We start from the raw sequence: 27,172 nt of genomic DNA on the forward strand, positions 1-27,172 counted from the left end.
CCATAGACTTATGAGAGGTCCAACGAGCTGCACACTCTGGAGAAACCCCCAGAAGGGGGCGCCTCTGTTGTCCTCATCGTGCATTGTAGCCACGAGATGGTCTCATTTGAATATGGTATGTGATATTCGGACTCCTTGGGACGTCCCTACCCCATTGAAATTTAAATGGTTAAGGTAAGGGTTAATGTTAGTTATAGGTAAGGGTTATGGCTATGGTTAGGGTAGGGGCTTAAGTTTGGGGTTAAGACAGGGGTGTTGAACAAATTTTGCCCTGGGAGCCGCATTCGGTCTTCAAGGAGATCTGGAGTGCCTCACTGAAAATATTTTATATTTCATTGACTCTAAATAGTAAAAAATGTATCCTCTATCCATCATGTTTTGAATGTTCTATTCTCCCTGACTGTCTACTGATTATTGGCGGGCTGGACAATCAAGAAACTGTATGAATATTTTTCCATTATCATTTTTATACCGTTTCGATTTCGTTGTAGTTATTTTAAAGTTTTTTGAGTTATCAACACCGGAAAAAAATTTCACAATTGTTTTATTTGTTTTACTCAACCGTACTGAACCATCTCACGGTTTGACACCCCTGGATCAGATTTTAGCATAGGGATGTCCCAAGGATCCCGGATTGCACTAGCCGTTTGGATATGACGGTGATCGCGGGTGCAAGCCTCATATGCTAAACGCATTGTAATTGGCTGCTTCGGAGTAGTCAGTGCTTTGCATAGCAATTCATTGATATAGTTTACCGCTGGTAGGGAGTGTTTGGCTGCCACACGAAGTGAGAGGGTTTGGAAAGTGGACGAAGGTTTGATGTAGGGTCTCAAAAGAGGAATACCGTGTTTGTGTTATTATTTTAAAAGAGGTATAGACCAAATATAAAATACTAGACAGCCAAAATGCTTTGCCATGTTACCCGTCCGGATTCGGTGGTTATGGAAGTGGAAGTTGATTCGAAGGCGAATGGTGAAGACTGTCTGAATAAGGTAGATACTCATTTTAATTCTTCCTTTTGTTATTTTTCTGTTTTCGGGTTGTTGTTTATAGGTTATTTTTAGGTTATATATACATTTGTCGAAACAAAGTGAAAATTGTCCTGCAAGTGCACATTTTTTTTGTGGATTAAATCGCAACACTTTGTCAGCATGAACGTGTTTTTTTGTTGCCGAGATGAGAAATCCACATTTTGATGTTCAAAGTTCCTGTTTATTGTTAGATTTTCTGTCGCCAGGATCAGTTCTCTCTAAACAGCATTGTCTGTCACTGGATATGTATGCTACATTGCCACACACAGCGATACAAATGTGCTTCCTCAATCGTGCAACAATGTTGCTTTGTTTGGAAACAAGTTGGCTACATTTTCCGTAACAAAGAAAGAGTCCACAATTTTGATTTATGGTACAATTCAACTCATTATGATTGAGTTGGTGATTTTCGAAATGAGTATGAAGGTGCCATCTGAGGGAGTTGCTTCCTGGTAGTCTAGTCGCGAGGAAAGTATATGGCTTTGTCGAGCAAAGGTTACTTCAGTTCATGTTGGTCCCTGTGCATGCTTAGCAATGTTGTGTAGCTTCAATGGGTGTTCTCACGAAAATAGCCTACTGTTGACTTAATTAACCTTGAATATCCAATAGTGGTCTACCACATTGCAATAATCTGTTTTTAGATTTCATAAATACCAAAGTCGTTACATCAATTATCATGTGCATTAAACGTTATGGTGCCAATGATGTAGGCCTAGTCATCAATCCGTAAACATGTGAATTTGTCAGAGGGCCTAATCGTTGTCTTCTAATGAGTTCTAAATACATTCTAAGCTCCTATCTCATATACACAGCGCGTTGACATGTCCTTTGAATCGGTATAGTTATCTCACCCTCCGTCCCCTCTGGATTTCGGCTACACTTGACGTTACATAACTCTGTTCCTTTCCTGCTGCTGGTGAAAGGCGCGTGGGATGCGCTCGTGATGAAGTTTATTACCGCGGGAAAAATATCCACATTTATTTCCCACTTAACTGCTCCCACCGGCTTTACTGCCTTGATATTGATGTATGGCAAATGCAAAAATTCTAATAAAGAAACATGCTAAACTGTCTCATATTTTCTTGAAGCTTCTCGGCCTACACAAACTGCTGTTAGGTTACTTTGGTTTTTACGTTGTTTTTTTTCTTCTCCAAAACTGACTTCTTCCTCTTTTATTCCAAAGGTGTGTAGGAAGTTGGGAATCATAGAGGTGGACTACTTTGGCCTGCAGTTCTCAGGCAGTAAGGGAGAGAACCTGTGGCTCAACCTGAGGAACAGAATCTGTCAGCAGATGGACAATCTGACTCCCTGCCGACTCAGGCTTAGAGTCAAGTTCTTTGTGGAACCACATCTCATACTCCAGGAACAGACTAGGTATGGATGTTGTATATCGCACACAGACAAAATTCAACACCACATCATGAGCATACATCCATATTTAACCATCTCATTACAATAGTCATTCTCTTCCATCCCTGCATCATCTTGTTAAAATGAGAAAAGGAGAGAAAGAACCTAGGGCAGTTACTTACTAAATATACATATTCCAACATAATCTCTAACTCAACCATTCAGATTCCAGTCATGTACTATAGGATGAGGAGGATCAGGGGGAAAGAGAAACAACCAGATCTGTCATAGCCTGTGAAGTTAGTTGTGACTTCCTGATTCTGCTGTACAGTGAAACGGCCTACAGTAACCCCGCAGCACACAGGGTTACTACAGGTCATTGTGGCGCGGAGCCGGGCAGGAGGCAGTAAGGAAATATGATCTCTGGTTCCAGACTCCTTTACCGCTGCCCCAGGGTCCCTCTGCCTGGCCCTGCCTGCTGAGAGCTACACCCCCCCCTTCCAGACATCCCATGCTGGCTCTCATTCAAATGAATGATGACGTGTGCTCACTTCGGTTTCTTTTGTCTTTCGTATACTTTTTCTCATTCAGGAGGTGTGTGCCCTATAATGCTGGAAAATCCCCTGGCCCCTGGGTCAGGTCACCACCCAGCACTGTTACTTGCCAAGAACACTCTGTTTTATTGGTGGATATTAGTTTGAGCACGTTCCATTGGTTTATTTTAGTTTCTAAGAGGTGTCCCTCACTAGTAAACTATTCGGTGGTCTCTCTCTCATGCACCAACTGACAGTGCAACACTTGAAGCTATCAGACCAAGCCAATGGATTCAAACAGAGACTAAAATAAGGTGTCCTTATTAACACTTTTGTTGATGTTGTGCTTTTGCCTTGGTTTCTTTTGTCTTGGATTTTTACAAAGTCTTGAAGGACATCTCAAAGTTTTAACTTTGTTTAGATGTTAAAAGTGCTTTTTACTACAAACTCTGAAAATGTTTGAGTTGAAAGAACAAAAAAAAACTTGTTTTCATAGTTTTTTCAGACACCAATGTAAAAAGGCTTTATTTAGTGTAGTTTTCTCATATAATATTCTCACTTAGCTCTGTGTTCCGTCGGCCTCATTTAAAAAAATCATTCTTCTTCTCTTATACAAAGACTGTAATATAAATTAACCAGAGAAGAAATGCCCCAGTCTTCTAAACTTGTTGAAACGTATCTCTAGCGAAAGGCCTGACACACCGACTTCTGGCTGATGGATAACAGGACCTTTGGAGTCTAGTTTAGTTCTCTCCTCCCAGCCCTTTAGAGGTCCTCTAGTTATAAATCCCCATACAAAGTAACACATCCTAACACGCTTGATCTTGACTGAATCTTAGGCTGATTGCAAATGGGACCCTATTCCCTATAGGGGCTTTGTTCACAAGTAGTACACTAAATAGGGAATAGGGTGCCATTTGGGGGGACACATGCTGCTCTTTTTGACTAACACCAGTGTTACACTAGTGTATACACCCTTATGTTACACTAGGGAAATTGTTTCCATAACTGGGGCTGACAGTGAGGACTTGTGAAGAGTAGAATTAACAACCTCGGTGTAATCAAAAGATGCTTTGTGGGTTAATGTCCGGTGAGCCATTGTAATGTAAATGCTAGCTGAAAAGTACCAGTTGCCAGGCTTTGTCCCCAGGTGAGAGCAGGTCCGCTGGAGCCATGGCCCAGTGAGTCTGAGCCTTTTGGGTAAAACACTGGTTTAAGTCCTGTATGTAAAAAGGTGTGATGCGTCCTCACTCAAAAATATGTTGTAAATCCTGTATGGAAATGCACCAGCAGAGAATCAACTCAGAGCTTCTCTTTTGCTCTGCAAAAGGGTGCTCTGCTCTCATTGCTAACCCCACCACCCCCCAGTAACGTTTTGCATGCAGCATTCACGTTAATATCATCAGATATCTTTCCACAGCTGTAGGACAGATACGGTATCATTAAAAGTAGATTCTAACCCCAGGCATTCTGCCAGGGAAGGCATCTGATAACATGCTGTTAGAGGAGAGGGAGTTGTGTGTGGGGCTGAGCCTCTGAGCTTCTTAGCTCCTCTCGCTCTCTACAGGCAAGGTCGGCCAGTAACTGTTAAACTGAGATCTATCCCTTTTGCCCCCCTCCCAGCTGTCTCTGTCTGGACTATAAGTACACACTACCACTCCCTCCCCCTGGCTTGGAGGGCAAGTCCTTTTTCCTTTCATTGTCTGTCTTTGAGGATTTTTATTTGATTTCTTTTAATTTCCCCTTTTATTTAACTAGGCAAGTCAGTGAACAAATTCTTATTTTCTATGACAGCCTAGGAACAGTGGGTTAACTGCCTTGTTCAGGGGCAGAACGACTGATTTTTACCTTGTCAGCTTGGGGATTTGATCTTGCAACCTTTCGGTTACAAGTCCAACCCTCTAACCACTAGGCTACCTGCCACCCAATGGACTTTGTGTGTCTTGAAGACTGGACAGTGTGCATGTGCAGTTAAGGGGAAGAAAAGGGTGTTGGCCAGGGGGGTAAGGGGAGTTGGCCAGGGGGGGGGGGTGGGGTAAGGGGTGAGGAAGCTAAAAAGCAGTCTTTCTGAGGACAGTTTTAGGATGTGCGCACACGTCGCAGCGAATGTCGAAGTGTGTTTTTAGGGACCATCCGCCGGTAAGCGCATGGCTGCTGACGACTACATGTAGAATCGTTTTTCAAATTACGTCTGGTACTCTGTTCAGAGGCGCTAAGTCCTCTCGGCCAGAAAACACTATTGGTGTGTCTGCTATTGGAAGACGTCAGGACCCATGGCAGTTCATCCACTGCTGACCTCTGGCAGATTAGGAGGGTCTTTAACAGATGGCGAGGAGAGAGGGTGTGTGTGGAACTGGGGACAAGGGGAAAGGGGAGATAAAGATGTGTGTGTGTGTGTGGGAGGGGGGGGGGTGTATAGAGGGAGGGGATGGTAATGTGTGAGTCTTAGTTAAAAGTAGTAAAGGTTTTGAGCACACACAGTTGTGGTGGGTAGAGCTCGGCTCAACAATTACATTTTTGGCCTGCACACTGTTACTACCAGATGTAGAATCATTTAAAGTGGTTGAGGATGGAGCCCCATCTCTCGCTCTCTCTCTTTCTCTGGATGGTTTTCAAGACAACGAGGACCAGATATTCAGATAGGAAAGAAGGGGCCATTTTGACTTCCTCTGCATCTTTCTCTAGAGAACAGGCCTGTGTGAACCAGTGTGGTGATCTCAACTCATGGAAACTCTCCACACTCATGATGTATATTTCTGTTAGCATGCTGTGTGCTCTCTACTCTCTCTGTTCTAGTGGTGGTATTTGTGACTCAGTGGTTACTGGAAGGTCATGTCTCTCTGTGGTGAAAACAAGGTCTTTGTTCCCTCTGTGTGTGTGGCAGGGAGCGAGATGAGCAACAGTGGAACGGGAGACCGGCAGGGTTCCCTTAAAGCCTTCTGCTTGCTTTGGTTCAGCTGGCGTCTAGCCTACATTTTGGTGCGCATCAACAGCCGTAAAAAACTCTTAACGTCACAATGTCGTCATGTGCCTTAACCCTCTTTGTGCTTTCACATTTCCCCTCGTTGGGCTACTGCTGCTTCCCTCCGGCCGTCACTCAGACCACAAACGGACAGGCTTGCAGGCAGAAATAGATACACTCGTAAACACACATTCGTAAACACATAAGTTGGTACTCATAGTGAGGGCAGAACATCTTAGTAAGTAGATGTGGAATGCGTGACTGTCTCAAATCAAATTCTTATACCATAGGTGTAGACCTTACAGTGAAATGCTTACTTACAAGCCCTTAACCAACAATGCAGTTTTAAGAAAATACCCCCCAAAAAGTAAGAGAAATGAATAGCAAATGATTAAAGAGCAGCAGTAAAATAACAATAGTGGGGCTATATACCGGGGGTACCAGTACAGAGTCAATGTGCGGGGGCACCAGTGTCGAGATAATATGTACATATAGGCAGAGCTATTAAAGTGACTATGCATAGATAATAACAGAGTAGCAGCAGCGTTCCAGATGGAGGGGCAATGCAAATAGTCTGGAGAGCCAGTTGATTAGCTGTTCAGGAGTCTTATGGCTTGGGGGTAGAAGCTATTTAGGAGCCTCTTGGACCAAGACTTGGTGCTCCGGTACCGCTTACTGTGCGGTAGCAGAGAACAGTCTCTGACTAGTGTCCCTCTATCTCTTATCTGCATGTGTTTTAGTCTCTGTTTGAATCCATTGGCTTGGTCTGATAGCTTCAAGTGTTGCACTGTCAGTTGGTGCATGAGAGAGAGACCACCGAATAGTTTACTAGTGAGGGACACCTCTTAGAAACTAAAATAAACCAATGGAACGTGCTCAAACTAATATCCACCAATAAAACAGAGTGTTCTTGGCAAGTAACAGTGCTGGGTGGTGACCTGACCCAGGGGCCAGGGGATTTTCCAGCATTATAGGGCACACACACTCCTAAAACGTAATGTCCTGGTACAGGAAAACCTGTGTGTAGTAACAGGTGTGTGTACGAAATGTCCTTGGTGGGTGCAGACAGACAAGCTTGGCCCTCCGAGTGCCAGTAGACACACACGCCTATTTCTCTCGCCCTCTTTCAGCCCGGGTTACATAACATATGGTGGATTCGGCACACACACAATTAAAATAAATAATTCTGCTTACATAAGCTTGGCCATTTACAGAATCTTCACTAAATCCTGCTGCTATCCCATTATCCTTGAATAGTTAAAAAACATTTTTTACCAGAGACGTCCGCTCTATGCCAGACATGGGGATTATTAAGTGTGAGGTTGAGTGTTGGAGACATCAGCTAGTGTGCGTTTACTGTTTTACAGTTGACAGGCATCCCATGTTTCTGTGTTATAAAAGACGAGGAGTAAAACCCTAAGGTGCAGCTAGCCACTCCCAGGAAACGGTGATCCATTGCAGGGTTTAACGTGTGTGTGTGTGTGGAGGGGTCTAAAGAGATTCAGTAACACACGCACTTTCCCACATTTAAAGCTTTCTATAAATACACACACACGGCTCTCGTCTGTAGTACTGGCTCAATTTGGTCCGATTTCTGCAGTTCCTCTTGTCCTCCCAACATCAAACAAAACAGCCCATCCTGATCCTGTAGCTTTGAGATCCCAGAAGGCCCTGGTAGCTTCTGAAACACCCTGCCTGGTCTTTGACCATGGCTTGAGGCAGCCTTGTGTGTGTACACTGCACTGACCAGATATGGGCAGTTTAATATCTACTTCTGCATTTGGTGGGTATTTCCAGAGAAGTAGTAGACTTCCTATTTGTTTTAGAAGCTGTTTGCTCAAACCACAACCATGTCCCCTTTTTATTAAACTTTCTGACATTTCTATTGGTTCAGAGATTGAGTTGGCCCCATAGAAATATAATTATTAGAATGTCAGTTCTGTTCTAATAGTTCTAATTCTATGGTTGAAACTTGTCCCCCTCAATGAATGGTGTACTATCTGCATCATTACCCCTCACTAGCCTGGAGGTAGTGTGTGTTCCATGCTTGTCTAAATGAACATGTTTTCCCCTTGTTGTGCAGTGTTTTAGCATTCTGATCAGGTCAACAGTTGGTCGGGGGGTTAACTATCCAGAGGGCACAACCATTAACAGACCTCATCTGCCATGAATAAGAAAAGGAATGTTTTTAGTGCCTTTCCCATAGAAATAGAATCTCTTGAAGGGACTCGGAGCCCCTAACCCTAGCAATTTGACTGGTCAATTCAGTTAATGCTGGGTTCAGAATGGAAGGAAATGATTAAAGGGGCAGTGCAGTTAATGTGATTTCCTTTTTTCTGTTATGAAATAATCTGAAATTGTGAAAATGACGATAATGCATATGTGGAGTTCTATTTAAAAATGTGTTTTGGTTGTGTTACAAGTTGAGGGGATGCATTGCCTCTCAGAACGCTGTTAATTGAGTCAAGGTCTTGTTGAATTGATTTGTGGCACAGCCAGAAGAGGACTGGCCACCCCACATAGCCTGGTTCCTCTCTAGGTTTCTTCCTAGGTTTTGGCCTTTCTAGGGAGTTTTTCCTAGCCACCGTGCTTCTACACCTGCATTGCTTGCTGTTTGGGGGTTTAGGCTGGGTTTCTGTACAGCACTTTGAGATATCAGCTGATGTACGAAGGGCTATATAAATACATTTGATTTTATTTGTTACTGTATCTGTCTGCTGTCCACGTTAATCTAATGTGAATTTCGTTATCATAGAGAGGAGATGGAGGAGAAATTGCAAAAAAGTTTGATAGTGTACTTGAATTTTTATTTGGGTGCAAATGCAGGTCGTCAGATGTTTTTCTGCTTTGCAACCCAACTCCAACAGTTTTGATGTCCTCCCCCTAAACCTGAGGAGAGCAGTTTGTATTATCCAGATCCGCCAACTCCAGATGTCTTTGCCAAAAGTGTCTGTCTTTACATGTTTGCTGAAGCAGAACGTTCTAGATATTTTCACTACCAGGCAAATGTTTTTCCCTGACGTTAAGACCATTCGTGTTGTCACAGCATTGCAGCCAGTAGGATTAGTTAGGGAGGCAAGACGGTTGTCACAGTTCCTGTCCCCCACCCAGACTTGTTTAACTTTCCTTTTATTTTCTCTGAACTCAAGTAGCCTTCCCTCATATCTGGTTTGAACCCATAATATTAGTCCCTGGCCAGGAAGGATGGCTGTGTCAGGCTCTGGGCTTGTGTGTATGTGTGACTCCTGCCCAAAGCGCCCTGGCTCAGCCTGGGTTATGTTTAATTACCCTTCTACAATCCGTTAATCTGGAACACTCTCTCCCCTTAACCAGAGGTCGATTTAGCTTACAAACAACTTCTTTGTTCACCTCAAAATGGCAGTTGTTGGATTCATGAGTTCACTCGGCCCAGAACTAAATGTTTCTCTTGTTTATTTGGTGTTTTGTTTCCCCACTTTTTTAACATTTTCTTTATTGCTCTCGTTCCGTTGGTTAAACTATTTGATTAACATCCTTGTTGTGATGTTTTCATTGAGAGACGGTAAAACTGGTCCCTGGATTGGGGTTACTAGAGTTCGTTGACTGGGAGTTACCTCTAGCACACAGCTCTGGGCTGTGTTATTTGTTACTTCTACAAACCACATTGTTTAGAGCCTGGCCCTGTGAGCTCTGAAACTGACACTTCTCATTGGCTGACACGGTGCAGTAACTAGGCAGAGGTTTATAATTTCATTTCACAGGGACATTTTGTTCTTCTGGAGACAGAGCTCTGTGACTAATGTCTTCTCTCTTACTACTGAGAGAAGTCAAGTTGAAACAATTATTTTATAGGCCAGGATGGTAAGAAGAACAAAGAAAGTTTCACCAAATTGCCCTATAATCTGTGATCGGCTTCTTTTGAGAATGTTTACTCTGAAATAAGTTAATTAAAAACAGTTAGCCATGTGAACAAGCAACAGCTTAGTGGCACTCTAGTCCCCTGTTCGCCTCATTTAACACTTGATTTACTTAAAAAAAAAGGCACATCTCAGTGGGTGGTCCAGGTATGTCATGACATAGGTATCATGCCTTTCCTATTTCGTTCTCCATTGTTCCTTGAGCAAGGGGGTGGGTGGGGGGGCTGATGACAACCCAAATTCCCGTCCGAATGCCATACTCTGAGTTTGCACTTGGGATATTGCTTATCAACAGTTAAAGTTTTTTTTAAATCGCCGGAGGAAAAAGTAAAGACAGGATGTCAGGAAAAGAGATTTTAACACAAACAATTCTGGCAAAGAGATGAGTGTGTGAAATGCACTACATTTGGGGAAATCCTTTAAGTTAACTTTGACGATCTAAAACTCCACAGGGCTGCTCTCTCTAAAACAGTAGAAATGTCACTAATAAACCCAGAACTAAGCAAGTAATCCCTCTTCTCCTCCTGCATCTTCCATCTGTCACAGAAAGGGAGCAATGACCCATATTCCTCCCAGCTACGGCCGTGTCAGGCTACGGTGCACTTTAATTGAATTATTCCAGCTATGTAATGAAGTGTTTAACATTCCAGCAGGAGAACAGATGACTTTGTTGGAGCACCCACTGTCATCTATTGCCCGGTGTGTGTGTGTGTGAACAGTAAATCTACCATGCGGTCCCTTGGTCTGAGAGCAGCCATTCCATGCCCCTGTTTTCTTTTCCTTCATCAAGATGACTGTAGTGAATGTCTTAAGAGGCTTTATTCTTGGGCTGGTGGGGGGGGTCAAGTATTTTCTTCTCCTATATTAGATTCCCTATAGGCTTAATGGGAGACCTGCCGCTGTTTTGTCTGTCTGTGGCCTTCTCCCTTGACAGACAGTGGGCAGCGGTGCGGTGATGTGTCTGGGTAGGGACCAGTGTGTTGTGTGGGCAGGGAAGTGACTGGTATGGTGTTGGCAGTCTGGGCACCTCTGGAATGCTTCTCTGTCCTGATGCAGCCTGGCATTTCTGCCCTCCAGCCGCTGTAGGAGTTAAAGTTAGAGCTGTGAGCCTGTCTGCACCGGTCACTGTCCTGCACAGTGGATAGTCAGACCAGTTTACAACCCCTCCACATCACCACAGTCCACATCAAAGCACTGGGGGAGACACTCACCCTGCTGCCCTGGATGTCTACCTCCATAACGGGGTGCTGCTTCCAGAGCCTCCCTCCTAGTCTCTGCTCTTTGTCTCCCAGTGGGGTGTGCTATAGGGTCTGACAGGGGCAGACTCCCGTTGATAGAGGAGCTCCCACATAGCCAGGAGCCAGGCTCAGGACACACCTACTACCCCCCCCCAGCTGGGCAGTTTGGAATCAGCAGACCCACAGAGAGTTGTCAAGCAGGGATGGATGACAAATCATGTGTGCTTCAACGACCTGGAAGAGCCAAGAAAAAGCATGTGAGGAGTTTACTCCCATATTTCTTACGCCTGTATTCTCCTAAAGGAAGTGGACAAGTGCACACTAAGGGCAGAAGGGTATGGAATTGGGATGCAATGTTACACTCTGTACAGACTTTGCACAGGCTAGACTGTTGAGGGGTCAAGCAGGGATAGATGAGAAATCCATGTGTGCATCAACAACCAGGAAGAGCCAGGAAGAAATAAAGAGTAGGAAGGAAATCATTAAAGTACTCTGTGCACACTAGACTTGACTGGTTCCTGTACAGTATATTACCCCATGTAGGCCATGACCTTGTAAACACCCACCTAGTATTGCACTTCTTACTACGAGGAATGTTCCAGATACTCTATACACCCAAACATGGTAACCTAGCCCATGTTCTAAGCATAGATTAAACCACTCTAGAGTGCAGCATTAGATGGGGCGGTGGGGGGTGATAAAGGAGGGGTCCTTTTCAATTTCCACTGGGTGGTGAGGGAGAACAGCCAGGCCAGGAGGCCTGTGGCCTATAGTAACCCCCAGGTAGTCACAGCCCTTTGTTTCCAACTGGCCAGGTAGCAGTCTGGTCACTGTGCTGCTGCTGGACCTAACACAATACAGGAAACGGACAGCTGTGTGTACTGTTCCAGCTAGGGCAGGAGCTGCTGGGCAAGGGGGCCAGCCCTGGGACTTTCTGGAATACATCTACTTGGGCGGTTTGTTGAACACCATCTCAAATGGTTGTTTATTATGCCCCTAGAGCTACTATTGTTTAGATCTCCTTTATTGTATGGTAATATTCCTCTCAATTCTTCAAATCAAATTTATTTATATAGCCCTTCGTACATCAGCTGATATCTCAAAGTGCTGTACAGAAACCCAGCCTAAAACCCCAAACAGCAAGCAATGCAGGTGTAAAAGCACGGTGGCTAGGAAAAACTCCCTAGAAAGGCCAAAACCTAGGAAGAAACCTAGAGAGGAACCAGGCTATGTGGGGTGGCCAGTCCTCTTCTGGCTGTGCCGGGTAGAGATTATAACAGAACATTGTCCTGAAGTGATTCTTCTTCTTTTGTGTATCTGCTCCCTGCTAAAGCCAAGGGGTTCAGAGGAGGCAGGAAGACTGAGTGCCAACCAAGCTGTGTTCCCATGCCCCCTCTCCTGCCCATAAGGCACTGGGGGCAAGATGAGACCAGTCAACAGTACATCTCTTTTAAAGGCACACTGTCACACATTCTTACTCGGTGGGAGTGCTATTTTCCATTGCTTTGTGTTATGGATGTTGCGTAGTTCTGTGTTATTAATTTGTACAGATTGCCTCTGGTGGTGGTATGCCTGGTTATGTTTTACAGTACTGTAAAACTTCAATTAAATGCAGAGACTCATAGCTGTCTGTCACGTTTAATAGCCGGGCAACGGCACACATTTCAGCAAATAAACACCCGTTTCAAATATACGCCGGGTCTAAATGAATTGTTTACGAGGTTTGGTTTCGATTTGTTATATTACGTCATTTAGTAATGAGTTGAAAAAATGATGGCAATCAGTTTTTATCGGGGGTGAAACTTTCACTGGGGTGCATCCCCCCCCCCCCCCCCCCCATTCTGAAATGTTATTTTGTCCCTCCCCCCCCCTCATAGTTTTATAATTGGAATGTGATACAAAACAAGGCAATGGTGTGCTTTAGGACCATGCGGCTACCTCTGAGCAGTAGGGTAGGCTGTTTATGCCTCCCCCCACCACTTCTAAAACCAAAGTTGTGCCCCTGTTTGTTATCACCAGTAAGAAACTGCTAGCCATTGGCTGCTTATAGCTGATAACTGCTAGTTAACTGGCAAGCACGAAAGGTCAACAACTTCGGGAATACAGACCACCAGAAATGGGGAAATTGCTATTCTGTCAAGCGAAAGTTGGTACGCCTCCATTTCGAAGAAGAGAAGAAAAAAGATACAAATAAATGTTAGTGTGGAAATGAACGCATTGGTGCAGGAAATGAAGAAATTGATTTAAATGCTGGAAGTGAATGCTGGAATTAAATTAACTACGCAAGTGAGCAAAAACTGTGTGCATCAAGGAAATGGACACCTGGCTCAAATAGAAGCCTGTCTCTAAGTGCCTGTTCAGTGATTTAAGCAAATAAAGGCCCGGGCTATTTTTTAATTTCAGTTTTATGGTATGTGTGAGAAAAACAAGAAGGGAGTCTGGTTTGGTTCACCCCAGTTGAATTCATCCCATCTGAGGGGTTAGAGGGAGGGAGGGTTACCTGACCGGCTTGTGCTAGTTTTCAGTTTAAAGACTAGGCCACTCTAGTTCACCCTCCTTTTGATGGGAGAGAATGAGTCCTCTGTCACTGCCTCTGTCATATTACTAGTTACTGTTTAACCCAGGGTTTCCAAAACTCAGGAAAGCCTGGTTTTCCCAACCATAAATACAGTCCAGGAGAATAGGCTTTTCCTGTTGAAAGTGTTATCATGTCACACAGGTCAGATGGACCTTGACCTTGAACTTCTAATAATTTGCGACATCTCTGAAACTAATAAACAAGAAACAAAGCTTTCGGTGAAAACAATGAAAGCCTCCTTGACTCTGGTTGTTTTGTATTTTGCTCGCCGCAGCCTAGTGTTCTGCACACAGATCTACAAAGTCTTCCTTGTTTTATCACATTTTCCCCCATGGCCCCCCCTCCCCCTCCACACTTTGAATTTGCCATAATAACAAGCGTTTACCGACAACCAGGAAGGTCCCTTACCTTGCCAAAAGAACAAGATTACAGCATTGTGTTGCCATTACATTGACTTAGCCCCGTCTTTGTGGGCTTGTGTTGGTGTTTAACGGGAAAACATGAGCCAGGCAGAAGGGATGGAGGGAAGGATTGAGGGATGCCTAGGCTAAATGGTGCTATCGTACCCAGACCCCACAGTGTTACATCACAACAGCAGTAGCAACCTGGCTGCTTATCGCGCTGCAGCACACCACTGGGGTTAGTGAATAGGCAGGCAATGCAGAAGGTGTACAGGACTAGCTGCTGCTCCTCTGAACACTATGATAATGGCTATAGAGCTCTGTGTGTGTACACTGCACTCTGCCACCATGATGAGAGCTATGGAGCAATTAGAACACACGCACTGTGTCACTGGGTTAAAAGTCCAACCACGTCACACACTGACTGGGAACCGCTTTCACTAATTAGTGTGTGTGTGTGTCTGTAACCCAACCTCTAACCACCCGCTCCATTCTGTGTCCCTCTCTGATCTACCAACCATCACCTGTTTGGTTCCAGGCCCTGTGTACCCCCTCTCCTCCCCAATCCATGTCTAACAACTCCTGCCCCTCTCTCTTCCCTCCACCAGGCATGTGTTCTTCATGCATGTCAAGGAGGACCTCCACAGCGGTCACCTGAGGATGTGTTCAGAGCAGGCTGAGGTGCTGAGTGCCCTACTGGCCCAGGCCGAGTTCAGAGACTACAACCAGAACACTGCCAAATACTGCTACTCTGAGCTGTGTGGGAGCGAACCCTGCCCGGCAACAGTCGACAGGTAAGGGCAGGGGACACCTGGGGATATGTTAGACAATGAGTGTAGACTGGACTCGCACGCGCACACACACACACACCCATGTGGTGTGTTTAAAAAAGGATTTGAGCTTGAGCCGTAATGCTAATTGGTTGGAGTTTGCAGGACATGAATACACTGTTGGAATTTTGAAAGCAAAGCTGCCCATGACAAGGTTGCCGGCTGGCTGGGTTGGGTAGGTTACTTTCTAAATGTAATCCATTAGTTACTAGTTACCTGTCCAAAATTGTAGTCAGTAATGTAACTTTTGGATTACCCAAACTCGGTAATGTAATCTGATTACATTCAGTTACTTTTAGATTACTTTCCTCTTAAAGCGGTATTATAAGAAGACAAAAATGTATGTTACCAATTGCAAGATAAATCAATGTAAAAGTTTACATAGCTGGCCATAAATGGATGTTACATTTTACTTAATGGGTTGGTTATGTAGGCCTCTTCTAACCCATCTCTTTCTACTACATAAAGTAATATGATTAAATTATATCTTTAGATTAAAAACCAAAGTCTATCAGAATTCCAGTCATTCCAATAAATGTTATACTCTTTGATCTTCAAGAATAGGATTTATAGAAGTATAGATTAGCCAAATTGTTTAACCTGAGCATAACCCCAAAACTAAGGACTTAGCCAGCCCTACTGTGGTGTTTAGTATTTTGTTGTAATGGAGGACTGATGCTGTGCTCATGGAATGGCATGCTTTGAGCACTACTGAAAAGTGCTATTTACATGTGAAAAGCGAATGCCATATGCTGCATTTGCTATAGGCCTGTTTACCATTTTTGTTGGTGAAACTTTATCTTGATAATATGCAGCTGTTTTAAAGGGCAAATTCACAGATGGAAGAATAACAAAATGGTTGCCCGCCTCTGTTTTGGTAAAACGCTGAGGAATGGACCAGGAGAAATGTAACCACTGTCAGATTAATAAACAGAGCTATGGAATCAAGGACTGACCATCCATGACATCAACATTATAGTTTTAACCATGTTATGAGGCTATACAGTGTTTGTTTACATTTACAATGTATACAAACATTGGAGAAAAATAAGCTTGTTTTTGGGTTCTCATGGAGTGTGACAGTTGAATTAAGCTCATGAGGCATTTATAAGTTATATTCTTCAACAATTGATGGATATATGTATGTATGCATGTACAGTTGAAGTCGGAAGTTTACATACACTTAGGTTGGAGTCATAACTCGTTTTTCAACCACTCCACAAATTTCTTGTTAACAAACTATAGTTCTGGCAAGTCGGTTAGGACATCTACTTTGAGCATGACACAAGTCATTTTTCCAACAATTGTTTACAGACAGATTATTTCACTTATAATTCACTGTATTACAATTCCAGTGGGTCAGAAGTTTACATACATTAAGTTGACTGTGCCTTTAAACAGCTTGGACAAATCCAGAAAATGATGTCATGGCTTTAGAAGCTTCTGATGAGCTAATTGACATAATTTTAGTCAATTGGAGGTGTACCTGTGGATGTATTTCAAGGCCCACCCTCAAACTCAGTGCCTCTTTGCTTGACATCATTGGAAAATCAAAAGAAATCAGCCAAGATTGTACTTTTTGGAGAAATGTCCTCTGGTCTGATTAAACAAAAATAGAACTGTTTGGCCATAATGACCATCGTTAAGTTCAGAGGAAAAAGGGGGAGGCTTGCCAGCCGAAGAACACCATCCCAACCATGAAGCACGGGGGTGGCAGCATCATGTTGTGGGGGTGCTTTGCTGCAGGAGGGACTGGTGCACTTCACAAAATAGATGGCATCATGAGGTAGAAAAATTATGTGGATATATTGAAGCAACATCTCAAGACATCAGTCAGGAAGTTAAAGCTTGGTCACAAATGGATCTTCCAAATGGACAATGACCCCAAGCATACTTCCAAAGTTGTGTCAAAATGGCTTAAGGACAACAAAGTCAAGTTATTGGAGTGGCCATCACAAAGCCCTGGCCTCAATCCTATAGAAAATGTGTGGGCAGAACTGAAAAAGCATGTGCGAACAAGGAAGCCTACAAAACTGAACAGCTCTCAGGAGAAATGGGCCAAAATTCACCCAATTTATTGTGGGAAGCTTGTGGAAGGCTACCCTAAATGTTTGACCCAAGTTAAACAATTTAAAGGCAATGCTACCAAATACTAATTGGGTGTATGTATGCTGACCCACTGGGAATGTGATGAAAGAAATAAAAGCTGAAATAAATCACTTTCTACTATTATTCTGACATTTCACATTCTTAAAATAAAGTGGTGATCCTAACTGACCTAAAACAGGGAATTTTTACTAGGATTAAATGTTAGGAATTGTGGAAAACGGAGTTTAAATGTAGTTGGCTAAGGTGTATGTAAACTTCCGACTTCAACTGTAGCTTGTACTGTAGCCTACAAAAGCCCATTCCTGATCTTTTCCCGCGACCCATCAAACACATTTGGTGTGTCGTCATAGTGGTCTCTGACGCATGTTTTTAAGGAACAAACTTAAACGTGCCTCTTTTAATGCTTTTTAAATGCAATGAATGTCATTGAGTAAACACAAGTGTCAAATATTTTTTTCCTGCAAACATCCTTTCTGAATTTAAAAGTAATCCTCAAAGTAAATCATCTAGTTTTTCAAAAGTATCTGTAATCGGACTACAATACTTTAGCTGGTAACGGATTAAAGTTACCGTTATTTTTGTAATCCCTGACATGTAATCCGTTACTCCCCAATCCTGCCGGCTGGCTTAGATATGGTAGACCGTAATGATATGGAAGTATCAAAATCCAGCTGAACCAAGTGCCAGATGTGGTCTTAATGATTCATCCAACATCAGTCAGACAGCTAGTCAGGTGCTTCAAAGAGAAATTCCCAATGTTTAAAATTAATCCCGAAACAGATTTATACCTTTAATCATTTATGACCATAATTTACATGAAATTAACTTCTGTTGCTTTGGCCAGACTTGTACCCAAGCTGTGTACCTATTCCCAAGAATCTATGGTTGGTGCTCAATTCAGTGTAAAAGACTATAATTGACTGATTTGCTCCAAGCCGTAACCTTGCCTTCTACTTTTGGGATATGAACCAGTTAGTCGTGTGCACCTGACATAAACATTTGTGCCATGAGAACCGGGTACGAGTTACTCTGGCAATGCAGACAGCAGCACAGTTTGGAAATCCAACACTCCGACATAATTTACAAACAAAGCAGTCTGTTTAGGGAGCCTGCCAGATCAGAGGCAGTAGGGATGTTTTCTTGATAAGTGTGTGAACTGGACCATTTTCCTGTCAAAATGTAACATGTACTTTTGGGTGTCAGGGAAAATGTATGGAGTAAAATTGTACATTCATTTCTTTAGAAAAAAAGTAAAGTATAAATAGTAAAGTACAGAAAAAAATGACTTAAGTACTTTACACAACTGGATAACACCACAACTCAGAGGGGTTGAGTTAAAAGTGTAAGTAACATTTTGTTTGGACCCTGTGTGCGATTGGCCAATAAAGTGATCTTTAATTTGTATCTTAAACAACACGCGCTCACAAGGTTCCCTCTACGGAAAGAAAGCACCCCCTCCCATGTTGTCTCCATGCACCCACTTGTTTTTCACTAGCAGAGGTAGGTTTGCAATTGGAACAACAAAGTTTGACCCACATGATATCACCCAGTGTGACATGAGCAACAGACGGAGGAAACTTGGGTTGTGTCTGATATGGCTCCCTATAGCTAGCTAATGTCAAAAATGGCACACTATTTCCCCATAGGCTCTGGTCAACAGTAGTGCACTAGATGGGGAAAAGGGTGCCATTTTGGATGCAAACTGGATAACACATGGTCACAATGTTCCCTCTACAGAGACACACCCCTCCCGTGTTCCTACCATGCAGCCACTTGTTTTTCTTAGTCATGAACCAAACCTGTTCAGGCATTGAACTGAACACCTAAGGGACAATTAGAGCTACAGTAGCAGGTTTGAGTTTTAGCCAGTTAAATGTCTTACATATTCTGGAAACACTCTAAATCAAAACTTGAAATAGGAATAATATTTCATCTGACTTGACCCATTCCTTTAAACAGCCATAAAAAACAGGACTATAACTAGGTGTTAAACATCAACTTATCCTTTCTGTGAAACTAAACCTAAAAGCGCAGTTAACGCTCACATCAGTTTCGTTTTCTACCACCAACCCATAAAGCCCACAATAGACAGTCTCTCTCTCGCAGAACCATGCCAGGGAGTAGCACAGCAGCTCGTTGACTGGTTAAATCAACAGTTTGAGAAGCAGCAGTTTGGGTGCAGGCCAATCTAAACTAGGGACTGTTTGTGCAAGGTCAGAGGATCGATCTATCACTGTGTTTACACACTCTAGGGGACACACACTAGGATCCCACCTGAGATCATAATTGGAGGGTAAATGCAGATGTCAATGTACTGGGTTAATCAGGATTAAATGGACACGATGCTCTCTTGTTAGTGTGTTTTCAAAATTATAATAGCCAATTTGGTAATTTTATTCAGCTCTGTTTTTAGTAATTGGCGAAAGCATATTTCTATTGCACTATGGGTAATTTTATGGAAGTTCTCGCTCCGCCTAATCAAGCGTATGTCTTGGGATGATAACACAGTACAGATATTGGTTGTGTCGTGTCATAATTTTAGCATAGCTGTAAATGTTAAGATTGGAAACAGCTTTCCAATGCCCGAGGAAAAAATGTCATGCATATCATTCTACCATATTGAAGCAATTACTGCAGGAAAATATAGTCACTGTTGTGGCAGTTTCCGAACAGCAAAGCTGTCTAAAGGAAAAGTATTGTCATTTTCCATTGACAGGACAGACATCAGTGCATCAGTAGCTGTATGAGTAATGTTCATATGAACTGAGGAAGTAAAGGCTTAGTCCATGAGTAATGTTAACTCAATAATGGCTCACTTCATACTCTAATTCACACTGCACATATAGTGAGGAGAGAACTACTAGCAGCGCAAGCAGAGGCTCACATTACATTATAGTAACTGATTCCCTTATTATTTGATCAGATTAGGGGTATGATGGGTTTATATTAGAGAATCTGCTCTCTGGGTGACAGACTCACTGCTCAGGCAGCACCCAGCAGTCTGTCACGTTGTTCAGCTGTGTGAAGATGGGATTTCTGTACTGTTTTCTCACAGCCCTCACAGGAAATAAATACACAATATGAACTATTTGAAGCAATGAGGCTCTGGATGTGAACCAGTAGTGACACTGCTGTCTCTCTCTATCCATCACTTCACAGTATCATCTCTAAGCACAAGGCGTTGGAGGGTCAGAGCCTGGGGACGGTGGAGTACCAGGCCCTGCAGCTGGTGTCCAGTTTGGAGCACTACGGGGTGGAGTGGCACTGGGCCAGGGATGCAGAGGCACAGAGGCTGGCCATAGGGGTGGGCCCGGAGGGCATCACTGTCTGTAAAGAGGACTTCAGCCTGGTCAACAGGTAAATGAAGGCTCTTCAGGCTACTTAACCAACTGCTCCATCTCTTGTGCAGTCAGCTCAAACATAATATAGACTAAAGTCATATCAGAGCACTTTGTATGTGGGGTGCACAATATACAATTTACTGTACATAGTTCAGAGTATCTCCTACAAATACTGTGCTTTACTGAAATGTCCATATATATGAAGTGTAATGTCCACCTGATTTATCCCACAATCTTTACCTTTGAGGAAATCTCTTATTGTTCTGAGATTGTCATCATGGAACTGAAATCCTGTAATATTACACAGTATTGCAAAATGTTGTACAACATTGTGTAATGTTACAGGATTTAGTTTAAAGAATAGTTTCCACCTTCAACTTTTCTTTATCCATTCTAGGATCAGCTATCCCATAATCCAAATAGCCACCCAGTCAGGGAAGAGTGTTTACCTGACGGTGATCAAGGATACCAGCGATAGTGTGGTTCTACTATTCAAGCTAATCAGCAACCGGGCTGCCAGCGGACTGTACCGGGCCATCACAGAGACGCATGCCTTCTACAGGTGAGGGGACAGGAGAGGATCCACTTGTGGGGAGCCAAAACACAGCCATGCAGTCCAATTATACAGTGCACTCCACATATAGTCATCATAATTGTGCAGTTAGATTTGATCACCAAGTGATCCAAGGCATTATTGATCAAATGTTCTATGATGAAACCTTTTAGGGACTGGCTTCTCCCCTAACTATTTAGTAGGGTTGAAAGGAGTGCTTCTGAGTATAGTATAGAGCTACAAACACTGACAACCACCCATGGGCTGCACTGTCATGCTAATGAATTGACAAAATGTTTATTTACACTACCGACTGGATCATTCTCTCTAAATGGTATTTCTGTCACTTATTCAGCCGACTTTACGGCCCTCAGAATACACAAATGCTCCTAAAGCACTGTAGAGTTCTACTGCCTAGGGGGGCAGCTAACCAGTCAAGCATTTTACTTCCCCATTTAGAAGTCCTGATAGGTCAGGTTCTCTCAATCACTTCCACTCAACATTTTGCTCTGTTTAACATGGAGTGCTGCTCGGTGAATATGCATCCTGAATTACAGTTGTACACATTCACTGAGACTATGCTATGGTCCTTAAGGAGGAAGTTTGTTGAAGCTACTATATACCAATTCCTTTGACATGTTCTTGGTCTGAAGTGATTGATAAAGCCATAGAATGTAATGGTGTTGATATTAATGAAAAAGTGCTTTATTCTTCCTGGAAAATGAAGGTCGGCCATTTAAATTGGCCTACTGCAGAGCAATGAGATTGTTCACAGCTAGGTTATAACAGTCACAAAGATGACCTCTCTAATGTGTGTGTGTGGGGGGGGATTTTTCAGAATTGTTCACCATGTCTTCCCCAGGTTGTGGTGATGGGCTTGTTCTGTACTTGAGCTTAGTGTAGTAACTGTTTCTGGATCAGATTTAGAGGATTTCTAGTCCTTTACTACTATTAAACATGATCATTCCCATGTATAGGTTGAGTCAAAGTGGAGAATTGGGAAATCAATTGCTTTAAAAAATTGTCCAACATTCAATTGACTGATGAAGAAAAGTTGGATTGACTTCTTGGTTAATAACGTCTCGCTTTCTCCTCCAGGTGTGACACGGTGACCAACGCAGTGATGATGCAGTACAGCCGTGACTTTAAGGGCCACCTGGCGTCTCTCTTCCTCAACGAGAACATAAACCTGGGCAAGAAGTACGTCTTCGACATCCGACGCACCTCCAAGGAGGTCTACGACTACGCACGCCGGGCACTCTACAACGCCGGCATCGTGGACCTGGTGGCACGTGCGGCAGGGACGGGCGGCGAGAGGATGCCTTCGGGGCACAGTCCCCTTCGTGGCCAGGGGGAGGGGATGGGGGAGGATTGTGGCAGCTGCGAGCAGAGCAGGGCACTGCTGGAGAGACTAGAGAAGCTAAGGGAGGCTCTGCTGTGTATGCTGTGCTGTGAGGAAGAGATAGACGCAGCCTTCTGCCCCTGTGGACACATGGTATGCTGCCAGACATGCGCCAACCAACTACCGGTGAGGAGACTGAGACGAAAGTCAATGCTTGTAAATGATTGAATGTTGTGCATGTTGGTTTTGGTCAAATTGAGAAACAACTACTAGTCAATGAACACTAACCTATGCACAATTTTTTTATGGTTTTTGGTCAAGTCGACATTTGGGTGCCACCACTACCATCTACCCCCATGAATACGGAAGCTGTCTCGCTAGGTTTAATGTCTTCCTTTTCTGGTAGTCCTTGGCACAACACAACAAGCACACTCTAGGGTTCTAGCTGTGTAATACCATGAGTGGCAGAGCACAGATTCAAGGAGAATACTTGACTTTTCTCCTGAGTCACTTCCTCTGAGCAGCAACCTCTCTTTTATGACTTTTAAAAACCGATCCAGTATTTTGCTCATGTATGGGTTCAGCTCACCTGATTGGCCCTCCCACTAAACTCCTAAATTTTGCTTGAACTGCCGTCGCAGATGGTGAATTAGCGGCTGTGGATTAAAGCTGCCGGCAGCAGGCCAGCGAATGTCTATTCCACTAAATCCACAGGGAAATGTGTTGTTTTATGTGGCTGGACCCAAACACAGTGAGAGGAGAGAACTGCCACGCAGGGAGAACATTCCAGGGAGAGAAAAAATCATTCCAACATGGCTACCCCCTTAGTCTTTTCTGAACAGTCTATCGTGGATAATTCCATCTAGTGGTCCCGGGTTGGTTAACAGGCTTTTACACGGCTATAATACAATTGACTGGTTAAATTAAATTGGAGTGTTATTCCACTACTCTTCACTGTCACTGACAAGACTGGTTAGTATAATTAGTCTGTTCTGGATGTCTTCAATATGATTCTGAGACTCTGGCTGCCTGGTCCATTCTGCAGCCCAGGGCTTGTGGTGGGTATTTGTGCTTTTATGGAATGAGTTCGACTCACACGTGAACAACCAAAACACTGTATATGCCAGTGGAGGCTGCTGAGGGGAGGACTGCTCATAATATTGGTGTAAATGGAATGGTATCAAATACATGGTTTCATGTGGTTGATTCCATTCACTCCATTCCAGCCATTATACTCCATTCCAGCCATCACTATAAGCTGTCCTCCCCTCAACAGCTTCCACTGGTAAATAGGGCGGTGTGCAAACCCTTTGAAGCGGTGTGCGAACCCTTTGAAGCGGTGTGCGAACCCTTTGAAGCGGTGTGCGAACCCTTTGAAGCGGTGTGCGAACCCTTTGAAGCGGTGTGCGAACCCTTTGAAGCGGTGTGCGAACCCTTTGAAGCGGTGTGCGCAGTACTTGTAGCGGTGTGCGAACCCTTTGAAGCGGTGTGCGCAGTACTTGTAGCGGTGTGCGCAGTACTTGTAGCGGTGTGCGAACCCTTTGAAGCGGTGTGCGCAGTACTTGTAGCGGTGTGCGCAGTACTTGTAGCGGTGTGTGCAGTACTTGTAGCACACAGTGGTCCAAAGACAGTAGTAACAGTGCCATTGCTTTAACAAACTACTGACAGCCATGTCTTCATGTTCTTTGATATATTTGACCTGTTCCATTTCTGTAACTTAACAAGTGACAGCTAGTCTTATGTTGACATTCAATTATCTCTCCCCAGTTGTGTCCGGTGTGCCGATCTGAGGTGGAACACGTGCAGCATGTCTACCTGCCCACCTGCACCAGTCTCCTAAACCTCAGCAACACCTCCCACGACGACGACAGCAGCCCCGTCCACAGAGCTATAGGTGGGCTAGCATATACCTGCCACACCAAGGACCACTCCAACACCAACAACCACCACGACTCCAACAAGATCTACCAGACTGAGACATAAACCACTCCCCCACTTTCAGACTGCGTCCCAAATAGCACCCTGGCACCCTACATAGTGCTGTCCACGGTAATGCACTAATTAGGGAATATGATGCCATTCCAGACACAGTCCAGTCCCAACACCACGGTTTCTTTCTTTATCACCTTACCATTCTGACTGTGGTATTTTTCCACTGTCGATATTTATTTTTTTAAACCGATGATGGATTTGGGATTTTGAATTTCCACCCCATTTTAATTGTAGGGTTATTGCCTATTATATTTTCTTAATTGAACTGCAGCTGTTGATTTGATCAGCAGTAGCGGTGTGATCGGATTGATTTCATTTGGATTGTGCTTTTGTTCGTTGTTTTGCTCCATATCCGTGTATAGAATGTGAATTATCTATTGGGCTCATAACCTGCAACGCTTGTACAATATGAGGGAATTCTGTGTTCTAGGAGAATAGTAGGCAACGTACATAATCGTTCAGTTGTTTTATAAGTATATTTGCATTTTTTAAGTTTCTTCGTTTTAAGCTTTTAGAATCTCATTTTATGGTTCTAATGGAGTGAAATGCATTTTTTTGTTCTGTTTCCATGCCAATGAGAAGTTATTTGGGGGTAGGAATCTGGCCCTGGTACAGCACTGCATTCTGATTTTAGAGAAGTACTGTCCCAAAAGGCACCCTATTTCCTATGTACAGTAGTGCACCACTTTTGACCAGTAGTGCACTTTGCAGGGAAGGGGTGCAATTTGGAATGCAACCAAGGGGAAGTCTTGACGATAAGCCCGGTATTAATGTGTATATGAGTGCCAGGGTTCTTGAACCAAACCAGAACTCTGACAGGGAAAGATAAATGGTTGAATCGCCTAGTCCATTCCCAATGGGTCATATAAAGTAACTCCACTTGTACGGAACTCTATGAGCTCCAGACATTCAGCATTCTATTCCATAACAGAACCTTCACAGATGGAGGCCCCAAAATAAGATGCTCCCTGTATTCTTTTACTCAATAAGTGATCTGTGATTATTTATTAGTAAGGCTGTTTTTTTTAACCTGATCCCAGATCGGCTTGTGTTGTATAACTAACCCAGATTTTAGGAGTTAGCTATACAGCACAAGCAGTTCTGGGACCAGGCTACTGTTTTTCAGCCTCTACTGTGTAGCGGTGTGTGTGTGTGTGTGCGTCCTCAACTTCTGTTCTATGTGGTCAACTAGGGAGTTCCTTATGATTTTATTATTAAAGGGTACTAGTCGATCTGTCAGTGCAATACGAGCTGCTTTTTGGGGGTGGGGGTGGGGTGGGGGTGGAAGAATGAATACACTGTCACTTTACCAAGGAAACTTCACCAGTGTTTTATCCATAGGGGTTTGCCTTAATGTAGCAACACTGGCTTGCGTCTCAAGTGGCACCCTATTCCCTATGCAGTGCAGTACTTTTGACCAGAGCCCATAGCACTCTGGTTGAAATTAGTGCACTGTTTAGGAATAGGGTGCCACTTGAGACAGCGACATTGTGTTTTGATATGCATTCTTTCTTTGCACAGACTTTCTTTGTTTTAAAGATGAGGAATATGTTGTCTTTATTGCTGACACCATTTGGCACATAGTCACTGCAGGGGATTGATTATTTGATCACTTTGTTCAAGTAGGATTTGTTTCTGTTTTCTGAAGCAAAAACTATGCTCTGCAAATGTAGAAAGAACTGTCTTTTATATTGTATTTCTTTGAACTAGAAAATTATTAATAAAGTTTTTTTTAAACAAGCATTTGAGTTTTTTAAATTGTATTTTTTGGGGGGGAAATGTGTTCATTGATTTGATTGGCTTTGACTGTTCAAGTTACCCCCTTTCACCTCACTCTTTCTTATTCTCAATGGGGACAGTCACAACTAAAAGGTCAGATAAAGATATGGGGTAAGATGACTGAGGCTCTCGTTACTAAAGATTGATGGAGGCTCATAGGGTTAAAAGTTCATGCCTGGCCTGGTATGCCACCTTATGTAATTCATGCTTTTGTTGCCTGTCATTTTCAGTAGTAAATCCATGATGGTTTCTGTGTACTGATCTTGTTTCAGAATGCACGTGTTCAAATTGCACTAACGGTACAGTGCAATTAGTATTGATTTATTTTAGGATAAGATTGCTTCACTGTGATAATAGTTTGAAGATCGAGGGGAGGTGACACCATAGACCATTGCAGAGTATTGATCCCTATCTGTGTACATGCCACACACAGTCAGACAAAATCAATGATGTTAGATTCCAAGGGCACTGGTGACTGCTGGAACAGAGGGAGGGTTCAGGAAGACTGAGGTGATTGCTGCTCATTGACAGAGAACCCCTAAGCCTTTCTTTACCAAAAGCCTTAAACTTGCTGCCTTGCTGTCACACAGAAAATGGTGCCTTTATTTTGCCACCTGAATGTCTAGTGACAATCTGCAATATTTACAGCTGTTCAATAGTCCTTTTCAATTAATGATTTATAAATGCCCATTTTGATTCTTGAATATGACTTCAAACCAAGTGGCGGGGCTGAAAACATTTGGCTACCAAACAAATTGCAGATTATGGCTTTAACCCTGCTCTTCCTCAGTACAAGCAACAGTGTTCGTCTACAGTGGCTTGCGAAAGTATTCACCCCATTGGCATTTTTCCTATTTTGTTACCTTACAACCTGGAATTAAAATAGTTTTTTAGGGGTTTGTATCATTTGATTTACCCAACAAGCCTACCACTTTGAAGATGCAAAATATTTTTAATTGTGAAACAAACAAGAAATAAGACTAAAACAGAACTTGAGCGTGCATAACTATTCACCCCCCCAAAGTCAATACTTTGTAGAGCCACCTTTTGCAATTACAGCTGCAAGTCTCAAGTCTCTATAAGCTTGGTACATCTAGCCACTGGGATTTTTGCCCATTCAAGGCAAAACTGCTCCAGCTCCTTCAAGTTGGATGGGTTCTGTTGGTGTACAGCAAACTTTAAGTCATACCACAGATTCTCAATTGGCTTGAGGTCTGGGCTTTGAGGCCATTCCAAT

The 27,172-nt window shown here is 43.3% G+C and overlaps 1 protein-coding gene across 1 annotated transcript; it reads left to right on the plus strand.

Annotated features, from left to right (window-relative positions):
- The first annotated feature begins 681 nt into the window (after positions 1-681).
- LOC115128639 (E3 ubiquitin-protein ligase MYLIP-A) lies at positions 682-25,899 on the plus strand. Its single transcript, XM_029658679.2, has 7 exons — positions 682-992; positions 2,215-2,405; positions 14,598-14,783; positions 20,088-20,285; positions 20,667-20,831; positions 21,921-22,350; positions 23,932-25,899. Exons 1-7 carry the CDS (start codon positions 906-908, stop codon positions 24,145-24,147), a joined length of 1,473 nt encoding a protein of 490 aa, XP_029514539.1. The 5' UTR covers positions 682-905; the 3' UTR covers positions 24,148-25,899.
- Positions 25,900-27,172: the final 1,273 nt, after the last annotated feature.

This window comes from Oncorhynchus nerka, linkage group LG4 (genome assembly GCF_034236695.1).
Source record: "Oncorhynchus nerka isolate Pitt River linkage group LG4, Oner_Uvic_2.0, whole genome shotgun sequence".
NCBI classification, from domain to species: domain Eukaryota; kingdom Metazoa; phylum Chordata; class Actinopteri; order Salmoniformes; family Salmonidae; genus Oncorhynchus; species Oncorhynchus nerka.

Excerpts from the sequence above, each read along its gene's own strand:
- LOC115128639 (XM_029658679.2), top strand. The coding sequence starts at position 906 with ATGCTTTGCCATGTTACCCGTCCGGATTCGGTGGTTATGGAAGTGGAA. Across the intron at positions 14,784-20,087 it reads TGCCCGGCAACAGTCGACAG|TATCATCTCTAAGCACAAGG; the intron begins GTAAGGGCAGGG and ends ATCACTTCACAG. Across the intron at positions 20,832-21,920 it reads GAGACGCATGCCTTCTACAG|GTGTGACACGGTGACCAACG; the intron begins GTGAGGGGACAG and ends TTTCTCCTCCAG.